Source organism: Nematolebias whitei, chromosome 16 (assembly GCF_014905685.2).
Source record: "Nematolebias whitei isolate Nwh7 chromosome 16, NemWhi1, whole genome shotgun sequence".
NCBI classification, from domain to species: Eukaryota; Metazoa; Chordata; class Actinopteri; order Cyprinodontiformes; family Rivulidae; genus Nematolebias; species Nematolebias whitei.
The window spans coordinates 32,964,170-32,979,983 of NC_056513.1; the positions used below are offsets into that span (position 1 = coordinate 32,964,170).

At 43.7% G+C, this 15,814-nt stretch overlaps 1 protein-coding gene across 1 annotated transcript in view; it reads left to right on the forward strand.

Moving 5' to 3' along the window:
• gga3a (golgi associated, gamma adaptin ear containing, ARF binding protein 3a) overlaps nt 1-7,462 on the forward strand; it is a 28,439-nt gene extending 20,977 nt beyond the window's left edge. The window contains exons 11-13 of the mRNA XM_037689865.1: nt 6,617-6,820; nt 6,904-6,977; nt 7,061-7,462. Of these exons, the coding sequence (XP_037545793.1) occupies nt 6,617-6,820; nt 6,904-6,977; nt 7,061-7,462 (680 nt within the window). The remainder of the gene's footprint in view (nt 1-6,616; nt 6,821-6,903; nt 6,978-7,060) is intronic.
• Nucleotides 7,463-15,814: the final 8,352 nt, after the last annotated feature.

Sequence of the window (15,814 nt, forward strand, 5' to 3'; positions counted from 1 at the left end):
GCCGCATGTCGCTTGGACTGCCGGTACCCATCAGCTGCTTCCGGGGTCCCACAGGCCAAAAAGGCCTGATAGGACTCCTTCTTCAGCCTGACAGCATCCCTCACCGACGGTGTCTGCCATCGGGTTCGAGGGTTGCCACCGCGACAGGCACCGACAACCTTGCGGCCGCAGCTCTGGTAAGCCGCCTCGACAATAGAGGCACGAAACATGGTCCACTCAGACTCAATGTCCCCCACCTCCCTCGGAACATGTTCAAAGTTCTCCCGGAGGTGGGAGTTGAAACTCCGTCTCACAGGAGACTCTGCCAGACGTTCCCAGCAAACCCTCACAATACGTTTGGGTCTGCCAGGTCTGACCGGCATCCTCCCCCACCATCGGAGCCAACTCACCACCAGGTAGTGATCAGTTGACAGCTCCGCCCCTCTCTTCACACGAGTGTCCAAGACATGTGGCCGCAGATCAGATGAGACGATGACAAAGTCGATCATCGAACTGCGGCCTAGGGTGTCCTGGTGCCAAGAGCACATATGGACACCCTTATGCTTGAACAAGGTGTTCGTTATTGACAATCCATGACGAGCACAGAAGTCCAACAACAGAACACCACTCTGGTTCAGATCAGGGGGGCGTTCCTCCCAACCACACCCCTCCAGGTCTCACTGTCATTGCCCACATGAGCATTGAAGTCCCCCAGCAGAGCAAGGGAGTCCCCAGAAGGTGCACTTTCCAGTACCCCCTCCAAGGACTCCAGAAAGGGTGGATAATCTGAACTGTTGTTTGGTGCATAAGCACAAACGACAGTCAGAACCCGTCCCCCCACCCGTAGGCGGAGGGAGGCCACCCTCTCATTCACTGGGGTGAACCCCAATACACAGGCAACAAGTTGGGGGGCAATAAGTACACCCACGCCTGCTCGGCGCCTCTCACCAGGGGCAACTCCAGAGTGGAAGAGTGTCCAGCCCCTCTCAAGGAAACTGGTTCCAGAGCCCGAGCCATGCGTAGAGGTGAGTCCGACTATTTCTAGCCGGAACCTCTCAGCCTCACACACCAGCTCAGGCTCCTTCCCCACCAGTGAGGTGACATTCCACGTCCCAATAGCCAGCTTCTGTAGCCGAGGATCAGACTGCCAGTGTCCCCGCCCTCGGCCACCACCCATCCCACATTGCACCTGACCCCTTTGGCCCCTCCCACAGGTGGTGAGCCCATGGGAAGGGGGACCCACGTCTCCTCTTCGGGCTGTGCCCGGCCGAGCTCCATGGGTAAAAGCCCGGCCACCAGGCGCTCGCCCGCTTGCCCCACCTCCAGGCCTGGCTCCAGAGTGGGGCCCCGGTGAGCCACTTCCGGGCAAGGGAACACTAGGTCCATTTATTTGTGTCATCATCGGGGTCTTTGGGCTGCACTTTGTCTGGTCCCTCACCTAGGACCTGTCTGCCATGGGTGACCCTACTAGGGGCATAAAGCCCCTGACAGCATAGCTCCTAGGATCATTGGGACACTCAAACCCCTCCACCACGGTAAGGTGGCAGCCCAGGGAAGGGGGAGAATCAAAACGTTATGTAAAATTTGACCACATCATCAGTTTAACATTTTACTGTTTAATTCAGATGGCCTTATACATGCAGGTGCTGGTCATAAAATTAGAATATCATGAAAAAGTTGATTTATTTTAGTAATTCTATTCAAAAAGTGAAACCTGTATATTATGTTCTGTTTTATGAAATTATCTTAAACAAAGTACAGGTTCGGGGGATGATCGGAGCAATGAGTAAACACTCACAGGCTGTTTTTGCTAGAATAATAAGTGTCTTTATTAAACTGCCACAGATCAAAACAGCAAGCAAAGCCAGCAGTACATTCAGTACAAATCAAACATTGATGTAAAAGCCCCTCACCGTGACACCGACTGGGGAGCCGTTTCAGTCCGAGTAGAAAGGTAACGTCAATTTGCTGGGCATCGAATCAGGATCCACAGCAGACTCCAACTCTTATTCTGAGTGTTACACTTTAATACTCTCTGCATTACGTGGGAACATCTCCTAGTAAACAAAACATGCCCACCTGGACTTAGTCTGTGAGAACCCTCGAGATAGCTTGAGAACCTCGAGATAGCGTGCAGGAGGAGGCGGGCCAAGCCTCCTCAGGCCTCTCGGGTGACTCACAACAACATGCACCAAAAACTCTTTATATCACAGGTTAAATAGTCAGAAAAACGACATTTTATTAAACTCTCAACTAATGTTCATTCATTACACACAGACATTTCAAATGTTTATTTCTTTTAATATTGATGATTATAATTGACAACTAATGAAAACCCCAAGTTCAGTATCTCAGAAAATTAGAATACTGTGAAAAGGTTCATTATTGAAAACACCTGGTGCCACACTACTCAGATAATTAACTCAAAACACTTGCAAAGGCCTTTAAATGGCCTCTCAGTCTAGTTCTGTAGGTGCACAATCATGGGGAAGACTGCTGACTTGACAGTTGTCCAAAAGACGACCATGGGCACCTTGCACAAGGAGGGAAGACACACAAAAGGTCATTGCTAAAGAGGCTGGCTGTTCACAGAGCTCTGTGTCCAAGCACATTAATAGAGAGGCGAAGGGAAGGAAAAGATGTGGTAGAAAAAAAGTGTACAAGCAATAGGGATAACTGCACCCTGAAGAGGATTGTGAAACAATACCCATTCCAAAATGTGGGGAAGATTCAGTGCTTAAAGAACCACAACGCACAGACGTATGCAAGACATGGGTTTCAGCTGTCACATTCCTTGTGTTAAGCCACTCTTGAACAAGAGACAGCATCAGAAGCATCTCATCTGCGCTAAAGACAAAAAGGACTGGACTCCTGCTGAGTGGTCCAACGTTATGTTCTCTGGTGAAAGTACATTTTGCATTTCCTTTGGAAATCAAGGTCCCAGACTCTGGAGGAAGAGAGGAGAGGCACAGAATCCACGTTGCTTGAGGTCCAGTGTCAAGTTTCCCCAGTCAGTGATGGTTTGGGGTACCATGTCATCTGCTGGTGTTGGTCCACTGTGTTTTCTGAGGTCCAAGGTCAACGCAGCCATCTACCAGGAAGTTTTAGAGAACTTCATGCTTCCTGCTTCTGACCAACTTTATGGAGATGCAGATTTCATTTTCCAACAGGACTTGGCACCTGCACACTGTTCCAAAGCTACCAGTACCTGGTTTAAGGACCAAGGTATCCCTGTTCTTAGTTGGTCAGCAAACTCGCCTGACCTTAACCTCATAGAAAATCTATGGAGTATTGCGAAGAGGAAGATGAGATACACCATACCCAACAATTCAGAAGAGCTGAAGGTCACTATTAGAGCAACCTGGGCTCTCATAACACCTGAGCAGTACCACAGACTGATCCACTCCATGCCATGCTGCATTGCTGCAGTAATCCAGGCAAAAGGAGCCTCAACTAAGTATTCGATGCTGTACATGCTCATACTTTTCATGTTCATACTTTTCAGTTGGCCAACATTTCTAAATATCTTTTTTTTTTTTAATTGATCTTCAGTAATATTCTAATTTTCTGAGATTCTGAATTTGGGGTTTTCATTAGGTGTCAGTTATAATCATCAACATTAAAATAAATAAACATTTGAAATATGTCAGTTTGTGTGTAATGAATGAATATAATATGCAAGTTTCACTTTTTGAATGGAATTACTAAAATAAACTAATGATTTCATGATATTCTAATTTTATGACCAGCACTTGTTCGTTCATTCATTCAACCTTTATTTAAACAGATAAATCACATTGAGCCTCAAAGACTCCTTTACAAGTGAGACCTGTTTGGACAGACAAAAACACTGGACACATGTAGGAGTTGGAGGTGAAAAAAATTCCTATCAGACTTTTTTTTTTTTCCTGCCTGAGAAAAAACCCCCTCTAATAATAAAAAAAACACCTCGCACAAACAAGCACATATTTACGTAGACAATCTGCAGACGGGGGAGACGAAAGCGGTCAGCAATGTTCATACAGTGAGGAAAATAAGTATTTGAACACCCTGCGACTTTGCAAGTTCTCCCACTTAGAAATCATGGAGGGGTCTGAAGTTTTCATCTTAGGTGCATGTCCACTGTGAGAGACATAATCTAAAAGAAAAATTCGGAAATCACAATGTATGATTTTTAAATAATTTATTTGTGTGTTACTGCTGCAAATAAGTATTTGAACACCTGCCAATCAGCAACAGTTCTGGCCCTCAAAGACCTCTTAGTCCTCCTCTATAACGTCCACCTCCACTTCACTTATTCTTCTAAATTAGAAGCACCTGTTTGAGGTCGTTAGCTGCATAAAGACACCGGTCCACCCCACACAATCAGTAATACTCCAACTACTAACATGGCTAAGACCAAAGAGCTGTCCAAAGACACCAGAAACAAAATTGTAGACCTCCACAAGGCTGGAAAGGGCTAGGAGGCAATTGCCAAGCAGCTTGGTGAAAAAAGATCAACTGTTGGAGCAACTATTAGAAAATGGAAGAAGCTAAACATGACTGTCAATCTCCATCGGACTGGGGCTCCATGCAAGATCTCACCTGGTGGCGTATCGATGATCCTAAGAAAGGTGAGGAATCAGCCCAGAACTACACGAGAGGAGCTGGTCAATGACCTGAAGAGAGCTGGCACCACTGTTTCCATGGTTACTGTGGGTAATACACTAAGACGTCATAGTTTAAAATCATGCATGGCACGGAAGGTTCCCCTGGTTAAATCAGCACACGTCCAGACCCGTCTTAAGTTTGCCTATGACCATTTGGATGATCCAGAGGAGTCATGGGAGAAAGTTCTGTGGTCACATGAGACCAAAATAGAACTTTTTGGTCTTAATTCCACTCGCCGTGTTTGGAGGACGAAGAATGATGAATACCATCCCTACTGTGAAGCATGGGGGAGGATGCATCAGGCTTTGGGGGTGTTTTTCTGCACATGGGACAGGACAACTGCACTGTATTAAGGAGAGGATGACCGGGGCCATGTAGTGAGAGAATTGGGGAACAACCTCCTTCCCTCAGTTAGAGCATTGAAGATGGGTCGAGGCTGGGTCTTCCAACAAGACAATGACCCGAAGCACACAGCCAGGAGAACCAAGGAGTGGCTCCGTAAGAAGCATATCAAGGTTCTGGAGTGGCCTAGCCAGTCTCCAGACCTAAACCCTATAGAAAATCTTTGGATGGAGCTCAAACTCCATGTTTCTCAGTGACAGCCCAGAAACCTGGCTGATCTAGAGAAGATCTGTGTGGAGGAATGGGCCAAAATCTCTGCTGCAGTGTGAGCAAACCTGCTGAAACACTACAGGAAACCTTTGACCTCTGTAACTGCAAACAAAGGCTACTGTACCAAATATTAACATTAATTTTCACAGGTGTTCAAATACTTATTTGCAGCAGTAACACACAAATAAATTATTAAAAAATCATACATTGTGATTTCTGTTTTTTTTTTATTAGATTATGTCTCTCACAGTGGACATGCACCCGAGATGAAAGATTCAGACCCCTCCATGATTTCAAAGTGGGAGAACGTGCAAAGTCGCAGGGTGTTCAAATACTTATTTTCCTCACTGTATATGCTCTCGAGGTCACTGTAAGAGTTCTGATAGGATGTAATAATCAGTCAATGTCCTCCGGTGAGATCCATAAACATTCTCCAGGTATGTCGAGGAATGGCCAAGAATAACATCTATGAGAATCTGAGAGTCCTGAAATGATGGCACAAGTTTATTCAGCTGGTTTCATCTGGTTATCAGTCGGAAATTCTTCAGGGAGGGGGTGGTGAGTGTCAGATCACATGTTCTCCAGGTGGATTCACATAAGATGGCCTTCAAGGCCAGCCAAGGGAGTAAAATTCAGATAAACACACAGTTGTTTTCGGGACAGGCAGAACTTAATGACATCTACCTTGAGTCTATGTTGATCGACTCTGTTCCGAACTGTCCAAATTACATGGCCACACCAATGGAACGTGACTGAGTAAAATCCCCAAGATCTGATCCATTCAACATTAAAATAAATAAACATTTGAAATATATGTGTGTAATGAATGAATATAATATACAAGTTTCACTTTTTGAATGGAATTACTGAAATAAATCAATGATTTCATGATATTCTAATTTTATGACCAGCACTTGTATTTCTCCCAACATCTCTCTTCAGTTCCAAAGGTTTTTGCTCCTTAGAGCCCTCTTGATTAGATAAACTTGTGTTTTCCTCACCCAGCCTTTAGTTTGGGACACGAGACAAAAATGTTCAAGTTGACTGACCATCAGCTAATAAAAAGACTCAATTATGTGTGTCATTTAACACATGCCTAAATAACAAATAATCAATGAAATGTTCATGTTCCTGCAATATGTCCATCCATCCATCCATTATCTTTACTCGCTTATTCCATTTTGGGTCACGGGGGTCGCTGGTGCCCATGTCCAGCAGTCACTGTGCGAGGGGCGGGGTACACCCTGGACAGGTCGCAAGTCCATCACAGGGCTCCTGCAATATGTGTTAGGTTAAATTGACTGTTTTGGTGTTGAATCTACAGGTGTGCATCTTTAAACATTTTATAATGCTGATGTTTTTCTTTACCCGAAAGCCACTGACAGCAAAAACCAGTCTGAGATTCTGATTGACCTGGTGGGCCTCGATAGTCCCTCTACACCCGAGCACAAACCTCTGGCCTCTCTAGCTTTTCCAGGTGACCTGCTTTCTGAGTCGGCAGCCACCAACTCTCCGTCTAAGAGTGTTGGTGCACCCCCTGCAGGACTGTCACTGCTAGACGAGGAGCTGCTGTCTTTAGGTACCACACCTGTTATGTAACTAACTCCATTCCTGCATATTTAAGGATCCACATGTGAATATAAAATGTGTGTAATTTCACAGGCCTTAATGAACCTGGCTCTACAGTCAGTGACTCAACACAAAGAAATCAGAGCAATCATTCCTCATCTTTACAGGTAATCAAATTGTTACATATGCTGTAATTGCACGTTGAATATTCTTATTGGAAGTAATGTTTTTTTGTTACAACATATTTCAGGATTCCAGTCAAGATTTGGTTTTTTTTGACACCAGTTTGCCTACGATTCAAGCACTTTCACCTCCGCTCTTTCAAAATGTCCTCTCTACAATAAATGTCTCAGTTAGTCCCAACAAAAGCACTCCAGCTGTCTCGGCCTTGAGCTTCCCTGGACTTGTTTTCTCCACACCTCCAGTTTCTACAGCCTTTAACTCGGCTTCGCTCACGTTCCCACAGCCTCTCAGTTCAGCACTAAACCCCACAGCCTCAGCTGCTGCTCCTCAGTCACTCAGCTCCTCACCTGCTCTGTCAGCTGCACAGAAAAACATTTCCTTTCCCGGAATCTTCCAGTCTGCGTCGTCTTCCCTGAGCCACAATTTGCACGACCTCGCCATGCTGGATCTGGGCAGTAATGACAAGTAAGTGCTTCCATGGGAGGATCATACAGGCAATATTTAAAACAAATTTTGCAGTAAGGTTAGCTGGAGAGATTATGAACATTTAATGTCTTGCATTTTGCAGATCGCTTTTAGAAGAAAAAATCTCAGAAGAAATGAAATGTAATTCTGATCTGAGTGACGAGCTAATGGCTAGTCAGAACCTAGCCAAAAAGAAAAGTGCATTGGAGCAGCTGTTAATGCAAACTCTATTTTATATACCTTCTGAAAGGGTTTTTTCCTCATAACACCTTTGTAAAATAATTCACACAAGACAAGCGTAAGTTTTTTTTTTTTAAAGTACTCTGCAGAAGTGGGAGTTCTACTCAACCAAACGTCAAGAGAAGAAGTCCGACCTTCGCCTGTGACGCTCGCATTTTATTAGGTAGAGTGGGTGTGGCACAAATCAGCAGATTCAACTTCTCCGACGCAGCAGAGAGACAAAATATGATTAAACGGGAGACAGTTTGATACGGAGGCAGGATAACAAGGTCAGAACTAAACAGCCATCTGTTGTTTAAAAACCCAAGGTCTGTGGTCTTAGTACACACACATGAGCTGCATACAAAACTCTGGGTGTTTTGGTGTTTCAGCTGGGCTTCATTTCACACGGCTGGAGTTTTAGCAAATACAGAAACAGTTTTAAATGATAACAGTTTTAACTTACCTGACACCTTCACATCACTTTCCATGTTGCATGCACAGTTATCTACATGGAAAACTGTGATGTACTAAAATTAATATAGCAGCAGCAGCTAGTTATAAAACTTTTGAACAAAAAAGTGTGATAGATTTAACAGATAATCTGTAACGTTAAGCTTACGAAGATGTAGAAGTGTTGGAGTTGCCTCCAAATGACACATTCATTTTGGAAGTCAAGTTCAAGAATCTTTGCCCCAAGGAGCAATTTGTTTCAGTCAGTAGAAACATCCATACTAGACAAGACATTAAGACATTAAAACATTAAAGTAACAGAACAGAAATCATCATCGTTTGTTGATAAGCCTGATACAGGTATGAATAAGTTTTTCAGTTTGTTTGTTTGTTCTACATCTGGGCTGCAGATACCTGTGTCCAGATTGAAGCAACCTAAACTCACCATGGAGTGGATGATAGGATCTGCCAGAATCAGCCTGGCCTTGTTCACTAACCTCGCCTTGTGTAGGTCAGTGAGGTTCTGTAGGGCTATGGCAGCAGTTTTACTGCACATGACAATCCCTGAGAGTTTGTTCCTGTTTTTGCACGTCAAAAGTCCAAAACTACAGATGAAGGTAAAAGTTAAGAGACTCAGTAAAACATGAATAAAACATTCTCATAAAAGTAGAATCAACATTAAAACCACAGAGCTTCAGATAAAAATATATTCTCTGGTGGGCCTTCTTACAAAGTGAGTTCACATGGGGGTCAAAGGTCAGTTTGTTTTCAAGAACAGTTCCCAGATATTTATATTTATGCACCACCTCAACAGCTTCACCGTTAATGACCACAGGAGCAGCTACTGAAGATCCATCCATCCATCCATTATCTTTACCCGCTTATTCCATTTTGGGTCACGGGGGTCGCTGGTGCCCATGTCCAGCAATCACTGTGCGAGGGGCGGGGTACACCCTGGACAGGTCGCAAGTCCATCACAGGGCCACATAGAGACAAACGAGACAAACAACCATTCACTCTCTCACTCACACCTAGGGACAATTTAGAGTTACCAATCAGCCTAACATGCATGTTTTTGGTCTGTGGGAGGAAACCGGAGTACCCGGAGAAAACCCACGCATGCACAGAGAGAACATGCAAACTCCACCCAGAGGGCCCCTGGACCGGGGTTTGAACCAAGGACCTGCTCACTGAGAGGCAGCAGCTCTACCAGTTGCGCCACCGTGCTGCCCGCTTCTGAAGATACTTTTCTAAAATCAATGACCATCTTCTTTGTCTTAGAAACATTTAACTTTATTAGCTTACCAATACTTTCAGAGCACAGATGATTGTGTTGTCTTCAGTCAACTTCTATTTTCATAATAGTTCTTACTAAGACTAATATCTAAACTTTTTCACTGCCGGCAGTTCATTTTGCGGAAGTACAGGCACTGTAACGGTTCTTTACATTTTCTCTGTTACCTTATTTATATTAAACTGGGCCTGAAACTCTTCATTTAATATCCTTGTGCATGCTTAATAATTAATTAATTAATACTTCTGCTACAAACATTCCACCCTGACACACTTTGATGTGTGCAATTCTGCTGCTTGAATAAGGAGGCGTGAAAATGATGGTCACAACAAGATCACAGTTGCTAAAGATGAGAGCAATGCTGGAGCTTTACATTTGTAAAGAGTAATTCAACAGATCTAAGTAGAAATGTGTTTATTGAATGTTTTAAGCCTTGGTGTCCTCAGGCTGTTTCTGTGAGTAGCAAGTCAGCCATCTGGCCTAAAACATTTGATTGTTGTACATGATGATGACTGATTGTTTTGGATGGATGGTCCGTGTTTGCATGTGTTAAAAGCCTGTCTCTGGGTATTCAACAGGAGGTTGGCTTTAAACGCATCAAGGAGGTGCTATTTATGGGACATCTGGTTGGCAGGCCACAGACTGACTGATATGTTTTTAGTATGATAGACCTGTCACGATAACAAATTTTGCTGGGCGATTAAGTGTCTCAGAAATTATTGCAATAAACCCAAAAAAGTTCAATCTGGTCCTCTGGACATTCAAAAAACAAAAACAAAAAGCAAAATAAAGCAAAAAAAAATGTACAGGTCCTTCTCAAAAAATTAGCATATTGTGATAAAGGTCATTATTTTCCATAATGTAATGTAATCACGGGGAGGCGGAGTGTGCATTTACGTGAGTAAAAGTTGGTCCACGAACTGTACTGTTGTAAATAGCTCATGCTCGAAGGCTTTGGAGCAAATAACAGTGAAATGTCGGCCACATTATCTACCCCGAGAGTTCACAGTGACTTTTATCACAATCGTTTACATTCCTCCGGACGCTAATGCTAATGAATCACTACAGGAGCTACATGATATCATCAGCTCGCTGCAGAACAAACACCCCGAGGCTCTTTACATTGTAGCCGAAGACTTTAACCACGTGAATCTAAAGGACTGTCTCCCAAGCTTTAATCAGCATGTGGCAATTCCGACACGTGGAGACCGCACGCTGGACCGTGTTTACACGAACGTAAAAGATGCATACAAAGCCGAACCCCGCCCCCACCTAGGACTGTCAGACCACATCTCAATCTTCCTGGCTCCTGCTTACATGCCCCCGCTGAGACGCTCCAGACCGGTACAAAAGGAAGTTAAATGTTGGATCCAGGACAGTGGCCCCATATTAGCCCCTTATCCACGGGTCTTTTTGGTACTCCTCTGTAACTAGTTGTGGCCGATTGCAGGATTTATCAACAATGCCTTTAACGGTGGAACCCACCCCATTTTTGGGACCTAAATCACTGAGGTCCCAGGTCTGGTTCTTTTAGGGTCTAGTTGTGACATCAGCGCACTGTAGGTCACTGATTGGTCAGGGGGCGTATTCATTGGTGGAGGGCGGAGATTCAGTCTTCCACCGGAAATCACAATCCACCATTTTCTTTTTCACCCGCATAACAGACAACAAGAAATCGGAGGAGCTTATTTTGGAATATTTTATAAGGTAAAACAAATAATCATGGCACAACCGTGGTCGAATGCTGAAGCTCAGGCATTTCTCTGTTTGCTGGCCGATGAACAAGTGCAGCGCGAGCTAGATGGAACGAAACGAAATGAAAAGATTTTTCAAGAGGTGTCTGCGCAGATGGCGGTGCACGGCTTCCATCGCACACCAAAGCAAAGAGGAAAGCTTAAAAAACTAATAGCTGATGGTGAGTGTATTTTATTTACTTTAAGCATATTTCCTTTCCCTCATGCAACCGTTTCTTTGCGTTTTCTGAAAGTACTCTGAACAAACGAGGCTGACGCGGTTACGTCGTCATTAGTTAGCATCATTGCTAACTGTACTCTGTTGCTGTTTTTCCACTCTTATTTTGATGCAGAAAGTCCCACTGAACATGAAGGTTCGCCAGATTCTGCTTTTGACTGTCCAATCCTCCCCGCTTCTGACCCTTCCCGACCACGCCAGCTCCGAGTACATCCATGCCACCGAGTACATCCATGCCACCGGGCACATGCACGCCACCGGGCAACACGCAGCAGAGCGGCACTGAACAGCACCCGTTACTAGGTAAGAAGAAGCAACAATCGTGTTTAACATGACATTGATCGTGTTGATATGAATGTTGTTTTGTTTTTGTTGTAAAACACCTTGCATGTATTCAAACTACTTGTTTATTCAGTTGTAATGTATAAATGTTAAATTTAATTATTCATTTATTACTTAAACTTTCATTTATGAAGTTTATTATTGAAATTATACAGGGTGTAGTGATTTTTGTTCAGATTAACGATGCTCTGTTCTTTTTCTAAATTAGCACAAACCGTTGTAAATGACTACATGTAGTTTATTTATGCCCACCTGCTTACTATCATTAAAGTACTAGACTGCTTTATGAACAGAATCATTTCTGATCTTGTGAACAAACACCTTTTGAAATTAGCAATTAGCAGGAACTTTAATGTTAATAATTTATTAAAAAACTCTACCTGTACTTCATCATCTAACAGCCATTTTCTTGTGTGTTATTCCTAGGCCATAGAAAGCGCAAATCAACAAGTGCAGCAGAGAGCTTTGTTTCTGCACATACTGAACAAGAAGAGATGAACCGGAAGCAGAGAGAGGAACACTTCCATTTTATTTGTGAGGATGCCAAAAATGCAAGGCAAGAAGAAGCTGCGGAGAGGCAACGCCAAGCTGCAGTAACGAGGAAGCAGGAGAAGGCCATTAGGAGGGAGGAGATGGCCTTGAGGAGAGAGGAAGCAGATGTTCGCAGAGAGGAAGTAGCACAGCGAAGGCAGGAGGCTGAACAGAGTGCTGCTTTCAGTCAGGCACTCCTTGGGGTGCTGGAATCCATTGCCAGTTCCATGGCAAACAGACATGTTTAAAAATATTTATTGTAGAACTTAGTTGATATATAGAAATGTAGATCCTGCAAGGTAAGACCACAAATAGCCAGACATGTACCGTGTAAAGTTTTCATATGTAAGTAGTGTATAGATTTTTTTAATGTCTTTATTTCTAATAAAAAAAATTTTTTCAAGTCTTGAGCTTCCATCTGATCATCAAAGTGAAGTGCTTAGTGTTTTTTTACGTCAATAGTGTAGATAAGTGAAGTAATTGTTTTTTACCTGTAACAATGCAAGTGAAGATTCTCAGTTATCCTTGACACGGCAAATCTCCCCCAAAAAATATAAAAACAAAACCACAGTACTTTTTTTTTAAACTGAATACGTTTCGCTAATCATCCGAGGAGCACTCACAATTCAATGAAAAAAGGAATATGGGATTAAAGTTATAAAGCTGTGGTGTTCTGTAAGCTTGCTGGAGATTGATCTGCATGCGTCAGTCTCCATAATACAAGCTTATGGCACAACACAGCTTTATAATTTGAATCACACTCCTCGTTTCATTAAATTGAGAAAGAGCCTCGGATGAGAAGTGATACATCTTCAGTTAAAAATAAAGTCCAGTATTTTTATTTATGTATTTTTTTTGGTTTTATCTGTAATGAGTACTGAAAAACGTAACCATAATACAGAATGTCCATGTGTTGTAAATGAACATTGCAGTGGAGTTAAAAAGGTGTAGGACTTGTGTAATCTACGTTTACAATCATCCTCATTCAGGAGGTTTTCAGTCATTGCATGTCAAACACCTCGGCCATGATGTCTATCCTGTGGATCCAGCAGCTTCTGCATCTTTTTCGCCCAAGGTCAAAAATTCTCTCCACGACTTTCACTGTGGTACAAACGAGCACTAACTTAATATTACTTAACGGCACTTCAATCATGAAGATAATTTGCGACAGCTTAATTTAAACAGCTGCGTGGTAAGCGTAAGCTCTGAGTTAAATATCAAATGTAGGTTATTATGTAATGTACGTAATATATATATATACACACACGTATATATATATATATATATATATATATATATATATATATATATACATATATACAAATCAAATTACAAAAAGACTCTTAATCCCAGAGGGAAATTAAATGTAACTCATCATCCTGGTTTCATTCAAGAGTTGTTCTAGATGCTGATGCTGTGGGCAGGAAGGATCTCTTGTAGCATCTGTCTTACAAGGGATCTGAAGAAGTCTCTGGCTGAAGACATATATATATAAATATTAAAATAGATTAATAAATATATGCATAAACAAATATAAAGTTCTTGTTGTAGGTTTTGGTTCTTTGTTAAAAACAAAAATTAATTTGTTTTCCGGCTCTTCTTCTTCTAATACATGTTAGTGGTGCTTAGAAAAGAGCTTAATGTAGCACTACCGCCACCAGCTGGTAAGGTGCGTTGATATTAATAATCCGCCCACTAGAGGTGAACAATCCGCCCACTAAACGGGAACTATAGGCAAAGGTGAGACACAAAAATAGAGGTCCCACTAGAACCGGACACAACAGGCTACAACAAGAACCAGACCTGTGGATAAGGGGCTATTGAGAGATTGTTTTGATCGAACAGACTGGCAGGTTTTCAGAGAAGCTGCTGAAAATGGAGGTTCGCTTGATCTTGACCAATACACATCCTCAGTTCTGGGTTACATTAGTACATGTACTGACACCGTCTCCACTATCAGAAATGTTAAAAGCTACCCAAACAGAAAACCTTGGCTGAATGCAGAGGTGCGTACCCTGCTGGAAGCCAGGAACACTGCCTTCAGGTCTGGAAGCTCAGAGGAGCTGAGTAGGACAAGAAAAGAGCTGGTTGCTGGTATTAAGAGGGCCAAGGCCACATATGCAAAGAGGATCGAGGGTCAATTCATCTCACAAGACCCTCGGAGCATGTGGAGGGGCATTAAGTGCATAACAGATTATAAAGGAAGGAGTGAACAATGCCCCAAAGACCCATCTCTGCCTGATGCCCTCAACAAGTTCTATGCACGCTTTGAAGACCCGAACAGACCACCCAGCACCAGACTCACCTCACCACCGGACGAAGAGCATCTCAGCGTGACCTCAGCAGAAGTAAGGAGTACCTTCAGGAGGATTAATCCGCACAAAGCAACTGGCCCAGACAACATCCCCGGAAAAGTGTTGAAAGAATGTGCTGATCAGCTCTGTGAGGTGCTGGCAGACATCTTTAACACCTCACTTACCCTGGAGACAGTTCCCACCTGCCTGAAGACTGCCACCATCATCCCAGTCCCAAAAAGCTCTACAGTGACTGGTCTGAATGACTATCGGCCAGTGGCCCTCACCCCGATAGTCGCTAAATGCTTCGAAAAACTGGTCATGACTCGCATCAAAACAACCATCAACATCAACGAGGACCCTCATCAGTATGCATACCGTGAGAACCGATCAACAGAGGATGCCATCTCCTCTGTGGTCCACACTGCGCTCAACCACCTAGAGGAGAAAAACTCTTACGTCCATATGCTCTTTGTGGACTTCACATCCGCCTTCAACACCATGATCCCCCAAACCCTGATGGACAAACTATCCACACTAGGACTAAGCCCCTCCATCTGCAACTGGGTACTAGACTTTTTAACAAACAGACCACAGTTAGTGAGGATCCACAACCTCTCCTCCTCCACCATAACCCTCAGCACTGGCTCTCCTCAGGGATGTGTGTTGAGCCCCCTCCTGTTTACTCTGCTCACATATGATTGTGCAGCTACCCATCCAGGCTGTCACATTGTAAAGTTTGCAGATGATACAGCGGTGGTGGGATGCATCACAAACAATGAGTCCAGCTACAGGCAAGAGGTGGAACACCTGGAGAGCTGGTGCAGAGAGAATAACCTTCACATCAATGTGAAGAAGACAAAGGAGATGATTGTGGACTTCAGAAGGAACAAAAACACCTACACCCCCCTGAACATAAGAGGATCTGCGGTGGAAGTGGTCTCCAGCTACAAGTACTTGGGTGTACACATGAATGACAACCTCAGCTGGAGCAACAACACCACCAGCCTGATCAAGAAAGCTCATCAGAGACTCTACTTCCTCAGACGGCTGAGGCGAGCTGGTCTGGGAAGCTCAGTCCTCACCTCCTTCTACAGGTGTGCAGTGGAGAGCATCCTGTGCTCGAGCATCAATGTGTGGCATGGAGGCTGCACAGCTGCAGAAAGAAAAGCTTTGCAGAGAGTGGTGAAGGCTGCACAGAAATCTGTTGGAATCAGCCTCCCCACCATCACAGACATCTACACCTCCAGAT